This window comes from Dasypus novemcinctus, chromosome 15 (assembly GCF_030445035.2).
Source record: "Dasypus novemcinctus isolate mDasNov1 chromosome 15, mDasNov1.1.hap2, whole genome shotgun sequence".
Classification (NCBI taxonomy): Eukaryota; Metazoa; Chordata; class Mammalia; order Cingulata; family Dasypodidae; genus Dasypus; species Dasypus novemcinctus.
This window is the reverse complement of record NC_080687.1, coordinates 82,139,859-82,167,295: the sequence shown is the minus strand read 5'-3', so window position 1 is coordinate 82,167,295 and position 27,437 is coordinate 82,139,859. Positions and strand designations below refer to the sequence as shown.

Genomic DNA, 27,437 nt, shown 5'->3' with positions numbered 1-27,437 from the left:
ATTTACAGTAATAACAACTTCAGTGTTATATATAAAACTATAAACCACTTTAGCAATATTGTGATTATTGGTGGAAACTCCTGCTTAAATTTTTCTTCCTAACCAGTATATTATTAGGAAAATTATTTAATCTTTCATCTAAAGCTATAACGTGTAAATGACAACATATTGTTTTTAAATTAATTCTGTCTTTTAGAATGCTCTCCAGTGTTTTCATATGAATAAATTTTAACCATTCTATCACTATGACAGAAGGACAGTTTTTAGACATTTTTTAGCCAAGGAATTTCTAAATCAGCCAACTCATATATAAAACACAGGCAATACTGGATCCCTCTTTGAAGATTCCAATATATTTATGAATCCAAGATATATACTCATAAAATATAATTTACAACATAGGGCTAAATAACTGAATGCCCAAAATATATCACAGATAATAAGTTTTAGAGAATATTAAAGATGATAAAGATCACAGTGAAGTTGGATGGAAACTTGTTCTCATTTATAGATGTACTGTCCATGCTTAGTACGTTCCCTAGCCATGGACAGACTGTTGCTAAGTGTTTATTGACTGATTATTAAACAAATCACTAAACACTATCGGTAGTCCTTATGAGCCTTGCAGAGTAGAACTTTAGGATTAAAAGACTATCCAAAGGAAAAATAAACAAAATAAAATGTGAGATGTAGCTTTTGAAAAGTGAGGTATTGGTATAACAAAGAGGTAGACCTGGAAGTACACTGGATACACTGGGGAAATTAAGTACTCCATTTTATCTGAAAGAATTGATTCTCATGAAGTAATGGAGGATAGGAATTAAAATGAATATTAAGGCCAAATTATGGGGGGCTTTGCTCACCAGACTGAATAGTTCAGATCACTTCTTTTTTCAATGGCTGTGGAAATTTTGGGACAGCTACTTATAGACAGTTTGCCAAGTGGATGTTTACTTCTTTCTGATATTAAACATACATATATTTAAAGGCAAAAACTCAAATAGGTATTCCTGGGTCCAAAAGACCCTATTTTAATAAAATTATTCCTGTGATATCAGTATGAATTTCTCCTATTAAATTTAGATTAGAAATCTAAAATAAAATAATAAGTGTTATATATCTCTATTTATTTTCCTTTTACTATTACTCATGGAGAATGCTCTTCACTTGTATAATTTGTTCTTTATTCTGTTTATGATGATTATCAATTGAATCATAAGTGCAATTCAAGGTAAGAAAGTATTTGAAATTGAACTATGAGCATCTTTTGATCCATAGATTGCATTACGTGGGAACCACAATCGTTTTCTTTAAAAACAGATTTTTATCTGTGCTGTGATTCAGGAATAGCCTTTTCAGTAGTTTCTGACCTTAGGTTTGATTACATAGCAGGGAGATCCAGAGGGTCACGTCTTCTATCTTTCCCTCTGAGTATTCTAACCTCTTTTTCCAATTTTCTCATTGCTTCAGTATGTTTTAATGATTACAAAATATTAAAGTAGCTACCAGACAAATGGCTTGCCATTGCCAGTAAAACCCATTATAAGAAACACTTTTGTATATTTACTCTAGAACATGGATATTGAGTGTATTGATTTTGCTTAAATTTTCGTTCTTGGGATGACCCGATCAAGCAGGATAAAAAACATCAGCTTCCAATAAACTTACAGCATATTAAAGATAACAAGAACGGAAAGGTTTTAGGGAAGTAATTCCAAGAAAAAGTTTTTAAAATATTATCTTTCTTTTCTAACTCTGTCTAGTGAAACACAAATCTTGACTTGGTAAGAAGAGACTTTATTTAAAAATATAACTGCATGCGGGAAAGGGACGACCACAGAGGGTGGTGGGGGAGGCCTCTTGCGATAGGGAGAAGGCTATGGCCATTGTGTCTGCAGGTCCTTCAAGGGTTAACTAAAACGGGCCTTTCTTTTACAGAGAAATATAGACAAGTCTAAAAAGAGCCTTGTGTGGCCAAGTGGGATGATGAAAGTGTGGGCTGGTCAGACAGTAGACCGGAGAAGGTTTTATGAGAAGCAGCCTGTTCTCCCGGAGGGCCCTGAGGACGATGATGTTTGCTGGTGCAGGCTGAGAGTGGGCCAAGTTCAGCTACTTCAGGGAACCAGAGAAGCACAGCTGAAGTTTGGTCAACAAGCATTTTGTTCCAATTGATCAGTGGGAACAAGCAGTTCAGCTCGTCGTTGAGGAGGCAAATAATGTGAATTTGGAGGGGCTGTGCTTGGTTTTGTCCCAGGTAAACAAAGGAGTAGGGGTCTCTGTGAGTCTTTTCTAAGTCGTAAGGGAAAGGGGCTTCTTTGCTGTGAGCCATTTGGTGGAGTGCAAACATTAGGGGGATTTCTTAACATTTCCTGCTTAACGTGATCACAGGACTCAGTTAAAATTGAACATTATCAACTCCTTGAAAATTTTTTTTAACTATTTATAATAATAGTAGCAATTTAAGAGTGGTATGATCAGTGGCTTGGTGATAGGAGTTATTGTTAAAGTAAGATCAAGGCCAAATTACTTAGGTTCAAAAGTTACCTTTGGAGCACTATCCATTTTAATCGTTTTCAGAAGGATTTCATTTTCACAAAGGTATTTTTGGTGAAAATATAAATTTATCATCATTTGTTGTGTTCTGTGTGTGTGTCTGTCTGTACTTTGAGGCTATTTGTCTTTTGTTTATTTTTAAATTTTAAAAATATATTATTATATTATAAATAAATATTTTTATACGAATCATTAATGGTCAAGTGTAGTTTCATAGAGATTTCCTACTCCTTTAACTCTTAACTGAAAACATTGTATTACTTCTTTCTTTAAAAGTATTATAATAAGGCACCCATCTGTTTTGGTTTTTTGTTTGTTTTTGTTTTATTTTTAAAACTATGTCCTTCTAATTTAAGATAACTTAATTGAAACTTTAGACCTTTCTAAGGAACAGGGTTCTATGAATTTAAAGATTAGCTTTTGGTGCCTGTAATGTCATTACAAATACAAAATATTAAAATATACCTTCCAAATACATCTTCTGGGCCTTCCAAATCCTATTGGCAGGCATTGATGACTAAATAGTAACCAGGAGAGGATTAACTGCATCTGAATTGACTCTGTTTTCTGAGAATGCTAAAATTGACATGGATTCTGTGTACATGTCTCTAGCAATTGAAAAGGAACGTGTGCTAGAAACAGAAGATGATCAACAGAATTTAAACGGGTAGATAGATGTACATCCCAGGAGAAATCAGATAGCAGGCGCGAGAGAAAAGGCACTAATAAGACTATCTTGCTTGCTTCTTACAAAGAGTTTGGCTTAATAGGCATGTTTTTATTGACCTTCCTTACAGGATAAGCACTTTGCTAGGAGGATGACTTGAACTATAGATGTATTCATCCATGTCATCAAAAACAGCGTCATTATCAGAGATGGGGTTAGCTTACAGAGGCACTGAAGGCATAAGAAAACATCCTCTCTAGAGATGAAGAATAGTAACATTTTTAAATAGTCTTGGGCCTGAAATTCTCAGTATTATTTAAGTTGCTTGAATTTTAAATTTGTCCTTGTACACCAAACAGCTTTTACTAACTATTGCATGCCAGAGCATAGGTTTCTCACTGCATATAAATCAGGCTCTTTTGGAAGCTGCATTAACCCTTCCAAGGTACTAAAATTACAAGGATTAATTAATTAATTCACAAGTTGGTGATGCTGTCAGATAAAGTGTAAGCTACAGAGACAGCAAATTTATAGTGAAAAATAGAAACTGGCACTTGGAGCCAAACAATGCAGAAGGATACAGGACAAAATGAGAAACCCGGGTGAAAAGAAAAAAACTTTTCGGTGCTGACATGAAAGCTTTCCGGATACTCCTGGTTTTCCACAATTTAAAATTATAAGGACTTGAATATTCAAACATAGGCTTTGGTTTTAATAATAATCTTACTGGTTTAAAATATTCCCAGAGGGGAAAATATCCTGACCTCCATGTTCGAGTGGATATTTGTCAGGCTTATGTATTTAATTATTTTAAGTGATATCCTGATATGAAATAGAGACAGGTCTTATGTTACTTTAAAGATTGTATATCTTGGGGCAGTTGAGAGCTGTTACCTTAATTTAGCTTAGGTCCTGGGATCAATCTGAAAATGGACATTACTAGCTCACAAGTGAATGTTTCTGAAAGGAGTAATTCTTCGGGAATAGTCATTTCTATTGTAAACTGCCAATAGCATTTGACACTTTTTAAAATTTAATATTCCTTTACATCAATGTCAGCATTCTGTTCAAATTCAGTAAACACAGAGTGTATTCTGTGCACTCAAGGGATGGGACACCTAAGGATACACCTTAATTTCTTGATCCTTCAGGGTTTCAGGGTCTCAATGAGGCAAAGAGATTTTTTAAAAATAATAGGGTTTAGGGAACTGTGCTAGGACATATAATTCAAAGGAAAAAGGATGGCTTTACCACCCTCTAAAGTAGAAATGCTATTTATTTGGAGAAAATCTTCAGGAATTTTATCTACTCTTCTTGATATACAGTGTTAAACTTAAATGGTATCTTAAATTCAATATCTTCTTTATTTTTTGTCATCCTCATTGCCTTAAAGAATATTTATTATCTTAAAGAATATATATTATCCTGGAACAATATAAGTATCTCCTTTCTTCCAGACCCTCCATCTTCAATCTTTTAATCTTTTAGGTATGTGATTCCTAGCAATAGTATCATTAATTGGTAGAAATAGAAAATTAGAGATAGAGGAAAGAGAAAGTAGAAGTAGGAAGAAGACATTTTTCTAATGCAGAATTATAAAATACAGAATATATGCTGGTAATAAAAATATCAGATGAATAAAAATACATTAACAATTTTTTTTGGGAGAAGTGGGATGAAATGCTGAATGCCAGTTTGGGGATTGCAATGACAATGTCAGCTTCCACTGATGAAGTATTATCTTGGTTGGGGCCGAAACTCTAGGTGTCAGTTTCCTGAAATAACGCTCTAGTTCATTCCAGTATTGCACGTTCATGAGTATTGTGCAACACACCTTTCTAATCAAGCATCCAAGTAATTCAAGAATCTTCTGAGACATGTTAAGCTGATTAAATACCTGTGTCAGAGTTCCTTTGCCTGCTGTATTAAATTTGGTCTTCTATTCAGTTTTTCCATTCCTCTCTTAGGCCTGGTCCAAATTTTCTTACATCATTATTTTATTCTACAACGTTGCAATTTATGCCCTTCGATCCATAAAGCTGGCCTCTACTACCCTGGGAAATGCACATTTCTGCTTCTTGATTGTTTCTCTGTAATCCTTTCACCTGGAGCGCCCTCTCCCTGCTCTCCACTATCTGTTGAAATCCTAGCCTTTTGCATCCAAGGTCAAGCTCTACCTCTTGCATGAAGTCTTTCACAATAGTACAGTTTACACTTTTCTCCATTTTTCTGTTACTTGACATTCAGGTAACCTAACTGGGGAAGGCATATAACATAGTCTTCCAGATTCAAGACTGTTAGAAGTGGATAGATAGAGGTTCATTTACCTCACACCCTTATCTGACACTACGGCCTGCCCTGCAACATTCTAGTGAGGATGTCTGCTTGAAAACTTCCATAATGTAGGTCTTTAACAAAGTTTTGCTGTGCTGAACGATTCAAGTTAACTTCTTTAAAGAAACTGCTGAGCCATACATATCTAGTGATCCCACAGAAGCTCGACTGTCCTGACTCTGGTGGAGAATTTGAGTTGTGATTTTCTTTCCTTGAGAGGCTCTGTCACAGTCCTTTCTTTTCTCAAAGAAAATACTAAGCTTGTTCCATTAGTGCAGTAACGAGTTTCTGAGCCGGTTCTCCTCAGGGTACCTGTTAGGAAAGAGATGGCCCCATTCCGTTGTTCCTTTACTTCAGACATCTGCTGCTGCCCCAGGTGAGAGCTGTGCTTGAAGTATAGGACAGGCGAGGGTGGGGAGAGAGCTAAATTTTGATTGTTAATCTCAAGGTACAGTTGTATTTGTACCATAGATTTCCAATGCATAGTTTAGTGTTTCATTTTTCAGAATTCCTAGTGTTTCCATATAAAAATTTCCTCATATACTTTCACTTTTGTTTTTAAATCTTAGAGCATTATCTATGTGTTATCACTATTTAGTCCAGAAAATTCCACTCTGGAAGGCATTTTACTATGTCTGCAGGGTCACAAACATGTAGGGCCATCCTGAAGGCGTGCGGGTGCACTAAAGAGTAGGTACAAATGCTCCAAACAGCTCCAAATACACAGCGGTGGTCGAATTCCCTTGACTACAATATAGGCCAGAGGCCTCTGGTGTCTGAAAGGATCCGAGGCAATACATTCAGGAGCACTGTGCAATGCAAACACACACCACAGGACCGGTGCTACACACGTCCATGGCTTGGTGACTTGATAGTATTATAATAACTTCCTCTCCAAATGTACTGTCTGCCTAGCAAAAGCAGATAAAATGGCATTTCATAATTGAGGCAAAATCTGGAAGCCAGACAGACAATGCATCCAGCTAAAAATATATAAATATCTTTCATAGTGCTTTTATTATGTGAACTATGTTGCTAAATTCTGATTCCTTATGGCTGATTATTAAGAAATAATACTAATTGAGTTCCTGGAGTCCTATGCCTAGTGTTTCATCATGATTTTCTTTCTTCATTATATTACTGCCAAACCATAAACGGGCCTTCGAATGAAACGAGCATATTGGTGTAAGGTACAATATCTTCCATGCATCAAAAAACGAAAGAAGCAAAAATACGTCTCATGTCTGTGTATCTGTAAATTGGCTTCTTAATTAGTCAAACAACATAGATCCACATGCACAAATAAGAATCACAAGAAATACAGTACAAGAAATGAAAGATCATTTAGCTACATAAAGTGATTGATTCTCCAGTGTCACGTTTTCCCTTACCATTCCTCTACTTCTCTGCATTAGGAATACACTCAGCATATTAAAAATAGTGATAAATTCAAGCCTGGCAGTCATATGAACACTAGCAGAAAAAATTGCATGTGATAGAAATTTTAAGATTTGAATTCCCCTTTTTTTTTTTTCTGATACTAGGGGTAAGAAACGATTTTGAGACAATTTAACTTTCCCGCACTGTCTCTAGAAAGATATTGAAAGTGAAGACTTTACTCCTCTCATAGTCAGAAAAAAAGAAAATCAGAAAGTTTATCTTTAACCAGTATACTGGTAAATGGGACACTGAAATCCTAAATGGAAATGATTTGTATGAATATAGTTTGTCAAAGCGTTGTGTATATGGAATGACTCACGCTGTCAGCATAACAAATATAAGAGTTTTATAAGATGGGAAGAGAAGTTAAGTGAATAATAATTAACATCACCAAAAAAAGAAAGAGCTGTTTATGTTAGAGAAGTGTCAGTTCACAGGATGTTGCAAATTATGTCAACTTCCCAACAGTAAAATTCATTTATTGGAGGTTTGCTGGACTGTATTCTGGCTAGAGCTCTATTTTAGCACTGATATTTTTTCTCTGATATGTCCAAATATATTTGGATAAATTGCAATCTTTTATGCTCATAAAGAAGTGTGTGTATGTGTGTGTGAGATTGTGTGTATCTGTGCTGAAGAAAGAAAAAGACAGTAAAAGTAAGTTGCTGTTCCATCATTAAACGTTCAGCTGAAAACTACACACAGGAACTGCTGGTCATAGGTCTTGGCTGGTTATGGTCTGCTAGCAGGGGAAAATTGGTGATGGACCCTGAGCATAGATTCTGTAGAATTAATCCCCAGGACACTTGTGCCGGCCATAAATAAAGGTGGGTGCCTGCTCTCTGCTTTTCCAGACAGCTAATTAGGTGTTATGAAAGCCTATGTTGGTGGAAGAAGGTAAATTAGAAATGAAAAAGAAAGATGAGAACAAATAAAAAATGGACTTCCATTTATGGAGCCGTCTACTTGGGAACAGCTCTAATTTTAAGATGCTGCTAGAAACAGTACCTACAACCACAATAATAGAAGAGCAGTATTCCTATTAAAGCTATTCACAAAACAGAAATAAAACCGTTTTGTTGACAGTCATGAGGCAGAGAAAACCACCTCTCAAAAATCTTTCTTCCTTGGCCACTGCTCTTCCTCACCTGATGGCCTGATTTATGGATTTTGGTTTTGAAATTTCTAAGACACAGACATTTGTTTCTTCTTTATAAAACATAAATAAACCAGAAGCAGATATTGGACGCATATATGAAACTCATGCTGGAAACTGTATGCATGTTTTCAGATTTACAAATATTGTGGACTCGTAGGCTGCAGGCAAGTTTGAAACTAAGGGAAAGAAATCCTTTTATGTTTTCTAACATTTTCTTAAGTAGTATCAAATTAGTTGCCAAGTCTTTCACTTTGAGTGGTAGTGTATACTGCTTCCAAGACATGGAAAATAAGATTAAACTTCTGATTTGTGTTAAATTCCTGCCTGATAGCAAGACATAATAAAATAAAGAGATAGATTCACTCTGAATTTTTATAAAACTCTGTGGACTAGATTCTCAATATATGTCCTTTGCAGTGAACACCACAGAAACATAATACACAAGGAACTTCCTCTGACTTTTTCAAAATAATTTCAAAAAGACCCACGTAGTCTTTGCTAATCCTAGCTCATCTTAATAAGCATTTTGGCTTCAAATTTTAATCTTATATATGATAATTCTTGGCACTTTACACCCATTATTGAAATGGCTATGCACTCCTAATGATACAGCAACATTACAAAATTAAAATCACATTATAAATATTAAATTATGGTAAACTTTATGAAAGATTGCCCAAACCCAGTTGTTTAAGGACTGACAATTTGTTGTTTTACTTAAATATTTTGTTCTCATGTAGATGTTACCTAGAATAATTCCCTAATGACATATTTCCTTTCAGGTACATTTTGGCACAAAACAATTGCTTAGCAAATTCCTAAGACTAAGTTAATATAGTGCTTGTTCTAGATTTTAAAAAAAAAAAGAGCTTTCAATGTATCAACCAATATGAATATGCAGATTTTAGGAAGCTTTGTATTCAAATCAGTTTAAATTATATAACATTCTAAAATCAGAAGTAGTCACTTTTTTTTTAATCTAAGTTACAGATTTTCCACCCCAGATTTTAGGGCAAAGGAGAAGATTAAAATTTACTTTATTGATACTTCTATTAAAACATTTATGTATATGTATATTAATGTGTATATATATATGCATTTATACTATCCCTTATATTATTACAGAGCAGTGTTCTTAACCTTTTTTGTTCCACAGACCCCTTACTAAGTCCACACTATACCGTACATCATTTAATAAATATATCACACCCATACCAACATTTCACAAGAATAATGTTTTCTTGAATTTCAATTCAAGCTCTCGGACACCTTGTTAAGAACCCCTGTATTATAGAACTTCCCTGTATATATAGTTGATTCACCTGTGTATCTCTTAGGTCAGTCATTGATAAGTGATTTTCAGGGAGACATTGGGTTTATATTTAATATTTTTATTTATTTTTTTACTATGTCCTGGAGACAGCTCAGTTTTATCACCTCTGAGGTTTAGATGTCTGAAACTTTATATTTTATATATATAAATTATATAATATTATAGATAAATATATATATACAATTTAAAAATAGGTATATATGAATGTGTTTCATGTATTTTTGGCTTATAATATAACTGAGATAAAAGTCCTGTAGGTATTTGGGTGGCTTTATCTTTTCAAAACTGTATATAAATTAAGATGTAAAATTGAACTAATTAAAATTATTGTTTAGATACTTTTAGAGCATGTGTAATATCAGATACAGCTTTAAAAGTACAGGAAATTACTCAATTTTAACAAGTATTTAAAGTTACATGACTGTCACATGCTACATCAGGGAACCATACATTTATAAAACTAGACACTTAATAATAAATGTTACTTTTATACAGAAAGGAAAAAACAAGCTATTTGCGTGTAAGAAAAAAAGGGAGCAAGAAGCACAAATGTCAAATCAGCTTTGTTTTATTCATCATAGTAACGATACATTTTTACCATGGACAGCATGAAGATCATTCCTTCAGGATCAGGAGTTTGTGATTAGTTTAGCTTATTCTCCTCTGAGTTAGTTGAGTCATTCAAGGGTTTGGTCCACATTTCTCTCATTTTTTAATATATGCACCACGGGCATCTAAAAGCAGTATCTGTGACATAAGTTTAAAAGGGTAGTAAAAGTGTTTACGAAGGAAAGAAAAGCAGAATATCCTATTTTATTTCTTTATTTGAGAAAAATTGTAGCCACATATAAGCAAGATGGAATGATTTGATGTTTTCTTGCCGTGGCAAGCACTTATAATTTATCACTAGTGATTGTGACTTCCTCTACGTTGAGGGATAAGGAATTGTAGCAAAAATAGTTTATAAAGTTATCATGGGTGAGTTAAGGGAAGAGGAGAAGGGAAAGATGGGTTAGCTTTTAATACTAATATCAATAGATTCTGATTCTCTTATTTCTCAAAGGAGTTAAGCTCAAATCTATAGGGTGACATTTAATGAAAAGGATTTTCTTTTAAGTTAAGGCATGCTACATTCTACTGTATATATTATCACCGTACATGTTCTTTATATTTATCTGCCAGAGAATTAGTATAGCATAGTGGGGTATATGACCTGGGTTAAAAACTAGCTTTGGCAGGAACTATTTATGTGGTTTTAGGCAAGTCATGTTATCACTTTGTGCCTCAGTTTCTTCCTCTATAACATAGAGATAATAAGAGTTCTCATAACATTGTTGTGAGCTTTAGTAAAAGGTGAAAAATTTATACGATCTGAAGAGAAACCAGAGTATATTGTGAGCTTTAAATGACTTTATGTAATACATTTAGAACAGTCTATAATAGAAATGTCATTTAAATTTTACCATTATATAAATCCTCAGATTAATTGAAGAATGTGAAAATTTATGTAAATCAGAATTCAGAAATGCATTTGTTATTTGCGACCTTAACAGATTTACAGAATTATAGGCTGACATATACACATTATATTTGGAGGTGGACTCAGAGCAAGGCATTCCATAGTCATATGCACATACCCTGCTCTGACTTGAATACAAAGGAGAGAAGAAAATATAAACTGCATTCCCTTTTCCAGGCAGGGCTATTCCTAGATAGTGAGGATAACCCTGGGTGTTTTGTAGCCACTGAAGGGGCAAATTCCAAGAGTAAATTAATATAAACTTTCCCCATAGTCAGAACTACCCAGAGTTCCAGTTGTTGGCCTTCAGAGTTTTTTTTTTTTTTTTCTTGCAGTGTAAGTTGTATTTACCTCTTTCTTTCTCTCATCCACATGCCATTTGGATTTTGCCATCTTTCTTCACAAGGGGTGCACCTTGGAAAGAGTGATCATGTTGTATTGGGAAATAGATAAAAATGAGGGAAAATAATTTCCTCATAATGCCAGATTGTTCCTAAAGAAAAAAGTCTATCTTAGATGAATTATTTTTGCTTTGATTTCTTCTGCCCAGGGTCTTTGAACTTGTTTTCTGATGCAAATATTTAATCTATGCAAACAATGTGTCTCCAGATAATTTGCTTCTTTTTCATTTCTATAGCTCACAATTCAAATATCTATTCTGGAATCCATTTTCCCAAAGATACTAAAATCAATCTGATTACCAACCTTTCTTAAACTCTCTAGGGATTGAGAAAACACTCCAAATTCTTATTCTTTAATATACTTAGCTTATTAAGGAGATTTTTTTTTTTAATATTTAAGTTACGTGGCTGAAATTCTCCAAAATATAACTCCTTTTCTCTTAAACCCTTGCTTGTGTGGCAGCCTTTCCTTCCCTCCCTAATTTCCTTCACCTTGCTTTCCTTCTTCCCTCTTTTTTGTTTTCTTCCCTTTATTCATTTTTGCCTAGTTTTTGTCTAGCTAGACATCTATTGTGTATTATCAATGTCTTCTTTGTGTACCTAGCTATTCTTATATTTATTTATATTACTTTGAAAATGGTTCCACTCTCTCACGAATTCTCATTTGACCTTTGGCAATGATAGTTCACTGAGTGCTTTTAGTTTCTACTGCTCATACAGTGGTGTCCATTCGATTTTCTCCACTGTTTGTGAACTGCTGCCGTCAAAATTGTAGTGTAATCACAAAATGAACAGCTTATAATGTACCATAATCAATACTCAAAATTTGCTTCCTAGGATGTGACATAAAAGAGTCAGGTAAAAAGCTGCAGATTTTCAGCAGCGACGTGCAAACAATCATCTTAGGTTGGTGGTTTCAAAGTCAAGGTCGATTTACACTTCCATACATCTACATTATTCTCTCTTTTTCTCTTTTCTTCAATTCATATTGAATTAATTCAGTGTGAAGCTATCCAAATAGCTGAAGTAGAAGTTCAGTCAATATTGGAATATAAAATTATGTTAGCATATTTCAAAGACAGTATACAGAGTTGTAAATGAATCTTTAAAAAAAAATCATAGGTCTAAAAGTTGCAAAGATATTACCAAGTGAAATAATGAAGTTTTCTACTGGCCTTTTGAAGGATAAAATTGGGTGAATGATACGGTAAATACTATTTTTTCCAACATTTACCACACAGATTGAGTTAGAGATAGTATTTATGAGTCCCATTCAGAGTATGTAAGGAAAATAGATATCTGATATTAAACTTTTCTGACTTTTTTGACATTAAAGAAAAAAGTCTTAGCACTACTTCTTAACTCCAGACAGGAGCACTTCCTAGAAAATTTTATATTCCTAATTTCTTTGCAACTCCTGCGCTTTGCATCCTTCTCGCTAACAACCTTGCAAGGTGTAGGTAGTATTTGAGTCTGTGGATTGTATAGCTCAGTTTGTGACTGAATTTCAACATGCTTGCCTGGATTGCATAATAAACATTTCATTTACTCATAGTGAAGTATATTTTTTAAAGCATGACAAGATTACAATTGAGGCAAGCTACCTAAATACTTTAATGTTCCACAAGTGTGAATGATAAATGCTATGGAATCCCACAGCATTATTATTCTGCCAAGATACCATGTTGAGTCCTTTTTTAAAAAAATAAACAAAAAACTATAGTTTCATAGGAAATTATTTTATCATAAAACTTTATGAGTTAAAACAATTTGTGGAATTTTGGGTAAGAAATATTTATGTGTTTTGAATATAAATCCAGATTTTATATGTGGCTATGAAAAGAAACTGCACACGTTGAGCGCTGCTATTAAATTTGCTGCTTTCTATTTAAGTATCTTTCATGTGGACTTTTTTTTTCCCTGCACAAGACACTATGAATTTGTGGGAATGATCTAGCATCAATTAAAAGGTTATCCCCAGGGTTCCTAAATGCATAGGGAATCTTCCCATCACGTAGAGGTAAATTGTAAATATCCTCTCCTGAAGAAAAAGTCCCTTGGTATCAAAAGGATCATTACACATAAAGGGGGAACAACCATTTGTGGATAAAAGGACAACTGAAAAGAGATGTCATTCGAAGTTACAATTTAAAAATTGGGGGTCTATGGAAGTATGCAGCTGCTGTCATAATGAAGGAATTTTCTCTCACATTTCCTTGTACAGTATTTTGAAATAGGGATCATTAAGGAATGTTTTATTTAGATTCGTTATATGCCTATTGGCAAAAGGAGAGTTGAAATTCTCACAGAAAGCACTATCATTTAAAATAGGCATTCATGATTTGTCATTCATTCCAAACTATATCTGTTGAGTAAATCCATTTTCACCTACTTCCACCAAAAACAAAAAGCACAAGTGAAGAAAACTGATAACATGATCCATACACATATCTAATAAAATAGGAATGTGCACTTTCTGACAAGCTTATTCATAGTATCTTCTGATAGAAAATTCCATTTGCTCGTCTCAGCAGGAAAATCAGGTATTTTACGGAACCCTTTTATTTCACGACTGGCACCAAAATAACAATTACAAGCAAAATAGGGCTAAAACATGAAGGAAAAAATCAGCCTAGGAATTGTTATGAAAGTTTGCAATCCAGTTTATGCCCTGTTATTTCATTTGAAATTAATCCTGACAATCCTTTTTTGAAGTTCACTGTTTCTAGAATGGGATTCACAGAACAAAGGCTGACCAGTATCCCCAGGAGATTAGTTTACAGTGATGCTCTATTCTGCTGAGAGTGATTCTCCAATGGCCACTTTTTACTTCTTCCAGGGCTACGGGAATTCCTTAATATCTAGAGAATAGACTTAAATAAAACCATTGTCTCAACCAGCAGGTTTATGCAACCCTCCTGAAATGTTTTAATTATTGTTTTCTTTTCCTTTTTAATTAAGAGACCAGAGGTCAAGCAAGCCCACTGAGAGCTGATCGCAGCCTCTGTAGAAATTTGAAAGGAAACGCTAATGATTGGATATGCTGTTTTCTCTTTTGTTTTTGCAGAACAAGAAGAGTGTGTTAATTGCACAGATGAATGCCGAGTGCTTGGTCATTCTGACAGGTGTTGGATGCCACAGTTCCCTGCAGCCAATCAGGCTGAAAATGCAGATTACCGCACAAATCTCTTTGTACCCACAGTTGAAGCTAATGTTGAGACTGAAACTTACGAAACTGTGAATCCCACTGGGAAAAAGACTTTTTGTACATTTGGAAAAGACAAGCGAGAGCACACTATTCTCATTGCCAATGTTAAACCTTATTTAAAAGCCAAACGTGCCCTGAGCCCTCTACTCCAAGAGGTCCCTTCAGCATCAAGCAGTCCAACCAAGGCATGCATTGAGCCTTGCACCTCAACAAAAGGCTCTCTGGATGGTTGTGAAGCAAAACCAGGAGCCCTGGCCGAAGCAAGCAGCCAGTACTTGCCCACTGACAGTCAGTTTCTGTCACCCAGTAAGCAACCAAGAGACCCTTCCTTCATGACATCTGATCAGATGGCCAGGGTCTTTGCAGATGTGCATTCCAGAGCCAGCCGGGATTCCAGTGAGATGGGCGCTGTTCTTGAGCAGCTCGACCACCCCAACAGGGATCTGGGCAGAGAGTCGGTGGATGCGGAGGAAGTCGTGAGAGAAATTGATAAGCTTTTGCAGGACTGCCGAGGAAATGACCCTGTGGCTGTGAGAAAGTGAAAAACAAAAAACAAAACAAAACAAAAAACACACAAAAGGCATTGGAATTTTCTCGTCTCTTCGGTTGATTTAAAAATTATCCCTCTCGGTGACAACCGATTTTACAGGGATGAAGAAAGACCAATGCTGCTTTAATGCTTTTAGGAACATCTGAAGTGCCCACAAGTATGTTCTTTTCACAGCTGTTTCTTATTCAGCAATTACAATGGTTTTGTTTTGACCAAACTTATATTAAAACAGAGTTAATGATGCTTAAAGAGAAAAGAAAAAATTTTAAAAAGTGAGAAGAAAAAGGAGAGAAGGAAAAGGAGGATGAGGAGGCAAGTTACCTTTTGACAATCTGGTAGGAAGGTATGCCGTGTGAGAATGGAAGTATTTCTGATCATTCTAAGACTGTCCTCCGTGATTGATGCTGACTTAACTGTTTACCTATAAACCCCATTCAAAGCAGGGTCAGAATTTGTGATCTGTGGTGGATTCCTAGCAGTCATCACAGGCTTCTACTGAAAGTTCCGAAAAGACCTTGCAGTAGTCCAAGCTACACCAAACATTAACACATATTTGTGGTAAACATTTCTGTATAAAGTTACCTGCCACACATAGAAACACTGAAAACATTCCATATCATTAGTCAAAAAAAAAAAAAATCTTGATTATTTGTAAGACACCTCATGTCATATAAAAGTTAAATGTAAAAAAGATATAGTCCCATTTTGTCCTGCGCATACATAGACTAATTCACTTCATTAAGAAGGAAGAAGATTTCAAGATTTAAAATGCCTATTAGCATTTTAGTGTCCAACAAAGATATAAATTATGAGGTATACGTTTTAAACTGGACATAGAAAAATTCTGAAACGTACTTACCATTGAATGGTAATAATATTCAGAGAAAATTAACATGATTAATGTTTTTTTAATTAATTTGTGGACACTAAAATAGCTCAGGAAAGTGAAAATGTCTTAGACATATACACAAATCCACATGACCATTTAAATGTGCAAATGTAAGAAGATTCAATGTGTTTACATCAAATGACATATTTTTATTGATTTATTGCAGATTCAGTGCATATGAGCCAAATTGTTGAGTGTATAAGAGCTATATTGTGTATTTTATTAAATTAATATATAGTTGTGTTGCAAAAATATTTGGGCTTATATTGTAAATGGCAAGTGTTGCCTCGGTAGCTGTCGAACTCTATGAGTTTTGTTTTTTTCTGCTTCCTTTTCCCCATGGAGTGTGGGAAGCAGTGCCTCAGAGCAAAGTCTCTTGTTTAATGTATAGTCTACCAAGTACTACAGTACATAATCTGTTCAAAATGTGTTTGAGTGAGCTGATGGAGCTAACTGAAAGGTCAAAAAATACATCCGTCAGTCATGGTTATGTGCAAGTCCTTGTAGAAGTTTTTATTAAAGTCATGCTAAATCACAACACTTACATTTGTACCAGTACCTGAAACTTCCTCATGTTTTTTTCAGTAACACACACTGCTTCTGCCTATGTAGATATCATTCCCTTGATCGATTCCCAGAAGTATCTTAAGTGGTTCGAGATGTAGGTTCCCGTTCTGTTTCAAAAACATGAAAACTGCTCTAATGCATGCGTAGTACCAGCCCTGGTTATTCGCATTGTGCAGTGTTTTTCAAGAGGTATGGGTCATAACAAAATTGCTTTTCTTTTTTTTTCAATGCTCTTCTCTTTTTATTGCTGTCCTTCAAGAACAATATACTTTATTTTCCTTCATTTGGTTGCACCTTTTCTTGTGACATTTAGCAAGTTTGGAACTTACTTCCATGAGGCGAGGAAACCTCAAATTTCAGGAATTGGGAAAAAATAAAATTAGCACTTGCAGAAGTAACAGCAGATGGGAAAATGCCTTGATTGACATTTTCCTTCAGCATTTAAAATTTTTGGCATTTTACAGCTTCACGACAAACAGATTCAAGTCCATACCTTAGAAAATGTGGTGCTGAGTTAAATAAAGGCTGTTTGTGCACTGGATCAGAAAAATGCATTATTTGCAAACTGGTGGAGAATTCTGTGCCTTCTTTTCTGGCCACCAAGCCAGTGTAGAAACAGCATAAATGTCATTAAAATACTTATATTAAAAACAAAAGCAAAAGCAAAAGCAAACATTGAGCTGAATTACGATTTATCTCTTCAAACCTCAAAAAAATTTGACTGAAAATATTTCCATCAAATGCAGTCAGTATTTTAGACTGTACCTCGTTTGCAAAACTGCTTCAAGAGGAAAGAGGGGACAACTCCCATCAGCCTTATTCTCTTGAGAACTGTATTTGATTCCTAGTAACAGCTTTTCCAAAGCTCTACTCTTGGTTTTTATTATTCGTAAATGTTTAAATTAGAAAAGAAGGGATCTTGTATGCGTGAAACCTAATTGACTCTCTATATTTTGGACAACTTATGTATCTGAAATGTTTTGTCTCTGTTATATGATGTTATTTTTGCCAGGAGACTACAGGTTGGTTTAGTTTGATAGCTGAAATTTGATGGAAAACTGATTTCCATCTCATCTTACCAAGTGTTGCCTCTCTCTTACTGCACAGCCGCTTAGTAAAATCTAAGGCAGTATGTAAATGAAATCAACTAAGAGAGTAGGGTTCATTTTTAAAACATTCTTTACGCAGAGTAACCAGTTGTTCAATTTACTGTTTGTGTCTGGTGACAATAAAAAAAGGAAGAAGAATAATTTAAGAATTGGTTGTGCCAATGCGTGAGGGATTTACCTTTAGGCTCTCTGTCACCAGTGATTCACTAGTGTTAGCTGTTTAACACATTATCTGTATTTAGTAGTGATTATTTATTTACAAGATGGTGGAATTCAGCAGTCAGGACTCCAAGGTTTTAGAGTTGGATTGGAATCTGGCTTTCATTCGTTTGTCTGGTAACTGCCTTTGCCACAGACCTCTGGTGCTTGGCTTCCAAGGGAGCCTTATGAGATGCCAAAATCACACCTTTGCAGAGCAATTTGCCCTAGTGGGTGATGCATGACCAAACCGTGTGATCTGAAGGGGTTTCAGCATTATTTAGAATATGAAAAATTTGTCTTAAATCACCTTCTGCAAATGCCACCACCACCCCCCAAAAAGAAACCCACACATCCAAAATGAATAATTTAAAAATTCCTTGTCTCAGATAACTGAGGTCAAGCACACACACACAAAAAGAATCAATTTATGAGAATTTTAGTCAGAAATCCAAAGTCCTAAGAACTGTTTACTGAGGAACTCTTAAAAAAAATCAATAACAAAATAATCTTTTAATGAAATGTTAGTGATGAAAAATCTTTTCATTAAAGTTGAAGTAGTGAGAATCAGTGTTAGTTATACCTATACCAAAGTACCCATTAAAGAGACATATCATGCAATTTCAAAGAATGTTTTCATATTATTTCTTGATCTGACATACACTTCCTTATTGCAGGCAATATACAAAGATTGTCTCACTACTCCGTAAGTGAATTGAATTCCTGGTTGGGAAATTGACTTGTTTTGTTTTCCTCTATTAGCTGAGATCTTGTAAAACATGCCTTCCCTTTGAAGGATCTAAACACTGCTCAGTTCAAAGAATGACATCATAAAAAACATGTAGTAATAGAGCAGTAGGCTTTATTAGAACCAGGTTAAAAGCTGTTTGTTGCCTAATGGAGTAAAAGTTGCTGAGGTTAACAAGTAGACTAAGGTCTGGCAATATATATGCCCACCCATTATTGTCTAATTATATTCTTTTGACAGCTGACAGAATTTATCAGAGCAGTAATTCTGATGAGAGTTTTGGCTATCAAGATGTGTTGATTTGAAACATAATTGAATGAGACCTGACTAAAGTCTGACTTTCCTGGCCCTGGTGTTTCGCAGGTTGGCTACTCCCACTTATCAGCCCATCACTCCATAAGGTTCTTAGCTGCACCAAGCAATTGGTGGACAAGGACAACAACAAAAGCAGCATACATTGTATGGATCTGTCTCAACGCTACTGTTTAATGGCCGTGTTTAATGTGACCTATCTGGAAAATGAGGACTCCGAATAAAAAGCTATTACTAATAGTGGCATTGCCGTCCCTTGAATTCATTCACACACAAGTGTGGTATTACACAGTGCAGACGGGACACTGGGTGCAATTCTTTTTTAAAAACAACTGTATTTTTATGACTGTGCTAGTATCTGTTTGCCAGTAAGAATGAGTTTTTTTTAAAAAATCACTTAACAATAATGTCACTGTTGTTTCACCGGGAATGGGTTAAAAATCTTTCAACTAGGCTCAGATACATTGTCTGGTCAAATAATTACCATGGGGTCAAAGCCTAATATTACTCATGGCTTTTTATATTTACAATTGGTTTGAAGATAATTTGGTGCAAGATCCCAGAGGACTTCAGGAAAGTCTGTGTATAAGCCCTCTCATAATTTTACATGACTGGCGAGGCACATATTTATAAATGGTGTTTTAAAGTAAGCATATTGTTTATCATGGCATTTAAAGATATTAAGCCTCTTTTTCTACTCATTCAACAAGCATCTATTGAATTCCTACAGTGCATTTGCTCTGGGTGCTTATGCCCCAGGAGTAAACAATAAACAAGGACTGATACCTGGGTCACAGTCTGGTAGGACAGACAAATAGGTAAGTTCTAATACAGAGCACCCATTATTAATTGGATTTGGTTGATTGCAGGTTTTCGTTACTCCACGCATTTCTGCTCTCACTCTCTCATTGTGTGTGGCATCTCCTAAATTCCAAACCAACATACAATTCTCCTGTTGAGTTTTTTTTTTCTTTTTTTAATTCTAACAGCACAACGTATATTGAGAAGGGCATATTGCATTCCCTGTCTTAAGAATAGCTTTATGAGATAGACTTATTAGGGTAAAATAAATGACTTATTTATTCATTCCCCTGCTAATTTATTTGCTAACTTGCTTGTTTTTCCTCACTGAGCGCCATTTAGCTGTGAGGTGCAATCGAAGGCACAAAGACAAATTAAACCAAGTACACTCTGCTTAGATTATTCCTAGTTTGTGCCTACGTGCCACTCAAGACAAAGAGATGTGCAATAATATAAGAATTGACTTTATGTTGCCTTGACACTATTACCTTTTCATAAGGGAAATAATTTCAGTTTAACTTTTAGGAATAGCAAAAGCATTTGCCTACCATCCCATTCACTGCTTTCAAGTAAGAGCGTAGAGCAAACTGTTAATTGACACACTTGTCCCTGGTCGCCTTTGATTTGAGAACCATCTGACTAGTTATGAGGGAGTACTGAGTCATCCAAACGAAGACCCCTGATGACCACACTGCACTTAGGAGAAAGTCATGAATGGAACGTATGCTACAGGCTTACATCTTGTCAAAGAAATACTAAAGTACACCAAAGTATGATTTTTAAAGAAGGTATGCCCACAAAATACAATTATTTGACAATAATAAAGAATATTTTTTGTAAAATATGAAGAGAATGAATTCTTAAAGGTCACTATGGCATCAATACTGTGCACAGAAATAGATCAGCAAGTTAATGGACCGTCTTCAAGCTCTCTATTACATGCTTTTGAAGATGGCTGCACATGGTTCACCAAGGGAATATATCATTTTCTGTTCATTTTAGATACAGAATACAGAATACTCATTCTACAGTATTTTTAAAGGGTGGGTAGCTTCTTTTAATTTTCTCCCCTTTAATATTCCTGAACAAGTTATCAAAATTTCATTTAGTTTTTGTCTAATTGTTTTAAATGACAATGAGCATTTTACATAGAAGGACTAAGGGAGGGCAGATTTCTGTGTACTTTTACAAATTTTGTATTAGCTCAAGATAGACATTCTATTGTTTTACAAACTAAACATTTACTTACTAGAGGAACAACTTGTTTGTTCCCCACTCCCCTTTCTTATATAGATAGAGCTATTTATAAAATTCTAATAAAATAAATTTTGATTATAATTTATATTTAGAAATTCCAGCTTCCCAAAGTTGTCAAATTATTTATAATATTTTTCAAACATTGGGAAAAAAAAGATTTAATATTAACCCTCATTTTGTTCATTTTATATAGATTATAATTATATATATGTATATATATATTTTTGATTGCCATTCAGTGCTGCTGACATGAAAATTATGTATACTTCTCTAAGGATTTACACCATCAGTCTGGACAACTGACAGAAGAACTTCACAAACCTACATTAATACTGTTAATTCTGCTTGTAGAGAACTTTTCAGTTCACAGGGCACTTTCACAAATGTGCAAAACATTACGAATTTAAGGAGACTGAAGCCCAGAGAGACAACTGGACTTATCCAAGGTCACCTGGCCTATGACACCTTAAACCCAGACTTGAACTAAAAGTCCACATCCTGTGCTTGTTCCACATTGTGTAAATTGAGCAACCTTGACATCTCTAGTGTCTTGCCTTTCTAGAATTTTAAATCTATGGCTTGCAAAAAAAGACAAAAACAAAAATTATCCCCCTTTTAAATTGGCAGTCCTACCATACGCTTTAATTTTAGTGTTTCTGACGTGGTATTAAATAATTTGAAATGAAAAAAAGCAGGACTCATCGTTTGCAAGAAAATGAAAATATAAGAATTGTTTCTCTCAATTTTAGTCTCAATTTTCCACTGCTATATATGAAAAAGTTTCATGATATTGGTGGTATGGTCTCTAAAAGAATATTATGGGACATCAGAGTTTTTTGGTGGAGTTGATGCCTTGTTAACTGGAAACAATCATGTTGCACCTATTAAATCCCTTTATATCATGATTTTTTTTTAAGTCTATGTATATCTTTTTATTTTTTACCCAATTACTATTAGACTTTTTAAAAAATATATTTTTTATTTATTTTTAAAAGATACTTAGATTGCATAAAATGTTGCTTAAAAAATAGGATTACAAATCCTAGAAATGATTTCATAAATCCCAGTAATTTTGAAGACAATTAAAATGTACACATGTAAAGGCAAGAGAGTCTTAAAAATTTCAAAAGCCAGTGGCATGTAGGAAAAAGGGAGAGTGCAATTTAAGCAGTAGCAAGAGCAGTAATGTATGAGTTACATTTTTTTAATTTTCAATTTACCTTATCCATATTGGATCAAACAATGTATCATTGGTTTCCTCAGTGATCAGATGAAAAGAAGAGAAAGTAATTGCTATCAAAGTCTTTTCAAGGTGGTTAATCAAAAGTGAAGTTTGTTTGGCTTCTTTCCCTGAATTCAACTTACTAAAATATTGGTTAATATATCTCCCTATTATTTAAAGAAAACCCATCCTTATTCTCAAGGTCCAGAAATAAATTTTAATATTCTTTTAAAATTAATTATTTATCTTATTTTTTGGAAATCTAAATTCACATAGATAGGACATGACAGTCATTCATTTTGCTTATTGATCTCCTAAATAACTCAGTACCATGTCTTTAGCAGTATGAAATCTTACCTTGATGTTACTCACCCTTACCACTGCAGCTGAAAGATGGTCTTTAATCTAATAATTTACTTTGAGATAGTATTTTTGAACTTTAATTTTGTTGTTTCCTTTTAAGAGTAGATTTCTTCGTATTTCTTTTTCATAGTATTAATGAAAAATTATACTATTTTACCTACTGTCTCCCACTTGACTAGGCTCTTATTTTCATCTTTATTCATTGTATAATTTTCTCTCAATAACAGCTCAGTATTATATGGCCTTTCTCATCTATTTCTCCATTGTAACGGCCTCCACATGTCCGCATGTTTATAGATCATGGAGTAATGGAGGTAATGATGGCTTACCTGATAATTACATCAGGTGGCAATTTTCCAGAGTGCTTTTTTAATTTTTTAGGAAAACTAACAAAAACTAATTTTAGATGTAACCTACATGGAGTGTTAAAATTGGCAAAATGCATAATAAAATATAACAAGACAATATAAAGTGATAAATAGGCTAGGAGAGGAATCAGATATAATTTTTCTGTAGGAAGACCTAGCTACTTCATTGAATGTTTAAAAAATATAATAGAAAGTGAATCATCTTATTATGTTATCATCATTCCCTATATATTAAGCCCTCGTTTTAAGATACTATCATGTGATGTGTTTGGCTTAAAATGAAGATAAAAGAAGACTCTTACTTCTGAGATTATATGCTTATGATTTCTTAATCTGCTTTTCCTTCTAAAACACCTCTAAAATATAACTATTCAACATACTTCATCATTTCTTTCATTTGAGGCAATTACTCGAATTTATGTTCTGTTCATAATCAAGAGGAAAAAGGAAATAAATGAATGGGTCAAATGTGGCTCTCTGGTGCCATTCTTTCCTGAGGATGTGCCTTCCCAATTCAATTCAATACTAATTCAAGGGGCATTTTTTTGTGTTTTTGGGCACAACGCGTGTGCAGATAACAGGCAATCTCTGTCCTATAGAATTTAAAATATGGTGGAAATAAAGATATTTATACAAATTGTACAAATACAATTTTAGATTGTTACTATGAAAAGTTGCTGTGGGCAAATTAAAAGAAATAGAAAACAAAAGAGAGAGAGAGCATGAGTACTTTCAGTTGAGGAAATGAGGGATGGGGGAGGGAATCAGTAATAGCCTCTTGGAGAAGGCAGCAATTGAATGGAGCATTTTAGGTGGGATGGAATTTTGGCAGCAGAAATGTACAGGAAATGCATTCTGGAAGAAAAGCCAGCGTGGACAAAGACATTTAAATGAAGTCAGGATGTTTCCTGATTCAAAAGTTAGAAAGGGTTGGAAAGGTGGTCAGGGTCAAGTAGGGGATTGTACTGAATACCGGCTTTAGGAGATGTTACACGAATGCCTTTTCCAAGGAAGGAGAGACTCGAGGACACCTGAATTCGGCTCACTAGCTTGGAGAGCTTTGCTGAAGTCTTGCCAAGCTGAATGTGAATTCAGGAAAATAACACTAGGACAGCTTGCTGCTGCCTGGTGATCCATTCTTTATAAGCCGCTGCCTAATAGCACCTTGTTCTTGGGTCGGGTCCAACTATCTAGAGGCAATGCCAACTTTGCTGAATCTTGCACTTCTCAGCTTCAAGCCCTTAGCAGAGTATTTATGTGTATGTTTCCAGCTTCCCAGAAATAATTCTTCCTTTGAAATCTGTAATCATATTCGAAGTTTTGGGAGGCAAAGAGAACAGAAGAGAAAGGTAAAGATCAAAGGCATGGGCTATTTTCTTCCCTGAAAAACTACCTTTTTGAAATTCCCAAATTCTCCACATCCTGGAATCTCCTGTGTGAATTCTGTTAGGTATAATAATTCTATTCCTAAAAATAGATTGTCTGCACCCACTGTCCCTATATCCCCAGGCTGATATAGGTGTCCTATCTTAGTGATTCTGTAATATTCTACACATGTCAGTACAGGCCTTGTAGTTACTGATTACTTAAGTACTCAAATAGGGCATAATTATCTTAGATCAGTGGTTTCAACTGGGGTCAATATGCCTCATGGGGCATTTGAAATGATCTCGAAACAAGATCGGTTGTCATGGTGGGCAGAGCAGGTGTTGCCATTGGCACCTAGTGGTTAGATGCCAGGGATACTGCCAAACATCGTACATTGTACAGGACAGCCATCACAACAAAAGTTTATCCTGGTTAAACTGTCAGTCGTGATGATGTTAAGGAACCCTGTCTCAGAGAGAAAGGATATAAAGTAAAGGATGCAGTTAAGAAAAGAGGAATCATCAGCATGGAGTTTTGGATAACAGCTATTATTGTTTAGTAAATGCACTGACATGTTTTCCTCCAGAATTTGAATGAATTCCTGGAAAGTTTTCTAGATTACTTATAAAAGCATTAAGGACCTATTCCTAACTCCTTGTGGCTATACTTTGCTCTGGAGATGGGCACGGCCCGTGTCTTCCTGCATCTTCTCAGGCTCCAGTCAAAACCAATACCACAACCATTAGTAGAAGCTCAATGGAATAAGGGAAGTGTGTTGCTTGGGATGACTGTTATCTTTATTCTTCCTAGCAGAGTCTAAAGCAAATTGCCTAAGAAAGGGAAGGAAAACAGATTTCCCAGACATAAGAGAGGAAAAAGAATCTGCCTGTGGGACTATCTCCAGGGTCTAGTCCTCTGTTGTTTTAGAGGTCAATTAGCATCATCAATTTATGCTCTAGCCTCAAGTCACCTTGATTTTAATGTTTGTACGGAATCTGTCTCCACCATGACATTGGGAGCTTGGCAGGAAGGGGTGGTGGTGATAATGATGCATATGTGACATATCCAGGAATGCAAGTTTCAAGCAGCAGCTAAATATGCCTGGTTGCTGTGAAATGAATGTCTCTACTGATCCCTTGGGCATCTTCCAACCATACATATTGTTTTTAGTTCTTTCGAAGTATTTTTGGGATGCCAAAGATGTCAGACTGCCTTTCTAAATGAGGTGAGGGGAAGGTGAGTGCAAATGGTTTCTTAAAAGTTTTATTTCTCCTGACACATGTTCTGTTTTATCCGTCTGTAATGCAAGGTGGGTGGTTCCAATGCACATTTTATGAATTTGAACTTGAAATGACTCTGGTTTAAAAATAATAATGATAATGTGTTAAAAGGGTGACAGGAACTCCAGTGGTAAAGTTGAAAGTCTGCACATTGACAGGCTAATTAATATAAACAGTAATTACCATAGCCAATCTACATTTGAGATTTTATTTGGTGTAATTTGGCTAAATATGCATTTAGAGTGTTAAAAAGCAAAGTTACTATACACTGTAGTGAATATCAGTGTTACCAAGAGACCAAGAACATTTTGAAAAGCACTCAAGAGGCTGAAGAGTATGCCGAGCTTGGAAAACCACAGCCTCAGCCTTGGAGTTGCTTCTTCCAGAGAAGACTCAGTAACCACCCAGCACACACATAGCCTAGTTGGATTTTATTTATGCAGGTGTCTCCCTATACTTAAAAAAACAAAAAAACAAAAAAACAATGTAATTGCTTATATGCCACTACTGTTCAAGCTAATTTACTTCCCAGTGGTCTATTTGCATAGAGGAGTTTGCATTTTATTTCACAGCAACTGTTAGGACTCCACCTGCCCTATTTTAGGCAGAGCACCAAATCTAAGAGAGAAAATAGAAACCGTTGAAGAAGAGAAAGAATATTAGCAACATCTCACCCACTCATCACCACTGGGCAGTATTGAACATGGCAGCCAAGAAAAGACATGAAAAAATTACCTTGCTTTGTACCCTGCTTTCCATTTCAATCCTCCCTGTCACCTCACTGTTGCAGTTCAGTACAGGTAACTCCCATTGGTGCTGCTAAGCCATACTGAGTTCATTGTGAGGCTTTAATTATCTTGAGAAATGTCAAAGACAAGTGAAAGGTTACATGCAGACATAGAATGTCTTACCTCACCTCACACTTGCCTACCTGACTTATATTGGCTTCAAACAGATTGGGGTTCAAACTAAAGATCACAGCCTAATATAATAAGGAATTGCTTTCTGACCTCATTCTGTAATTAAGAGCATGAAATTTGGGGATACTATTTCCCTTTTTGCTGAAGCACATGCACCCTCATAGTTTTTCCCTTGCTTCAAGGTTCAAATCCAAGGGTGACAGCTGCCATTTTAAAGGTGACTCCTTACAGTCATTCAGAGTCCCCAAACAGATGGATAGGTCTTTGTTTCCCAGGGAGCACTGACAGGTTACAATTCTCAACAGCTTTTAATCATTTCAACAAACTTATACACATCTGTCAATTACCCTATTCAGTAAAGTTAATAATACAACAATCTGAGAGCGACAAATTTTATTCCATTAAAAAGGAAACGTTAGGACAGAACATATTTAAAAGTTTTTTTTTTCCCAATCCATAGGCAAAGAATTCTTGTTTTTTCAGTAATAATTCTCACATTTATGCTGCTTATTATTCCAAAGAATTCTTAGATATTTCATTAGGGACACAACCACAAAAATATATAAAGAATGATACAGAAGAAACATAAAAAGCACATAATTAAGGTGTGTCATTTTTCTACATGAAACAGTAAGGGTTCCCAAAAGAATGGAATTGGAGATATTTCCTGATAAGAAGTTACAAAGGGGAAGTAGAGCTGGGTAGATAAACTCACAGGCTCTGCAGTTGAAACACCTCAGTTCAAATCATAGCTCACACCCACCTCTCCCTGGCTATATGATGCTATATATCAGGAACCGGCAAAGTGTGGTGGGTGGGCCCAGTCCAGCCACCTGCTGCTTCTTGTAAATAGAGATTTATTAGACCCCAG

At 35.2% G+C, this 27,437-nt stretch overlaps 1 protein-coding gene across 3 annotated transcripts in view; it reads left to right on the top strand.

Moving 5' to 3' along the window:
- The window catches only part of PCDH17 (protocadherin 17), a 151,606-nt gene that overhangs the window by 82,051 nt on the left and 42,118 nt on the right, over positions 1-27,437 (top strand). For 2 of the 3 annotated variants that reach the window (XM_004462798.5, XM_004462799.5), the window contains exon 4: positions 14,474-19,229. The exons of the other annotated variant lie outside the window; for it this stretch is intronic. In XM_004462798.5, the coding sequence (XP_004462855.2) occupies positions 14,474-15,156 (683 nt within the window). In that variant the 3' untranslated portion in view covers positions 15,157-19,229. Of the gene's footprint in view, positions 1-14,473; positions 19,230-27,437 lie in introns of those variants that run through there. 3 annotated transcript variants of the gene reach the window in all.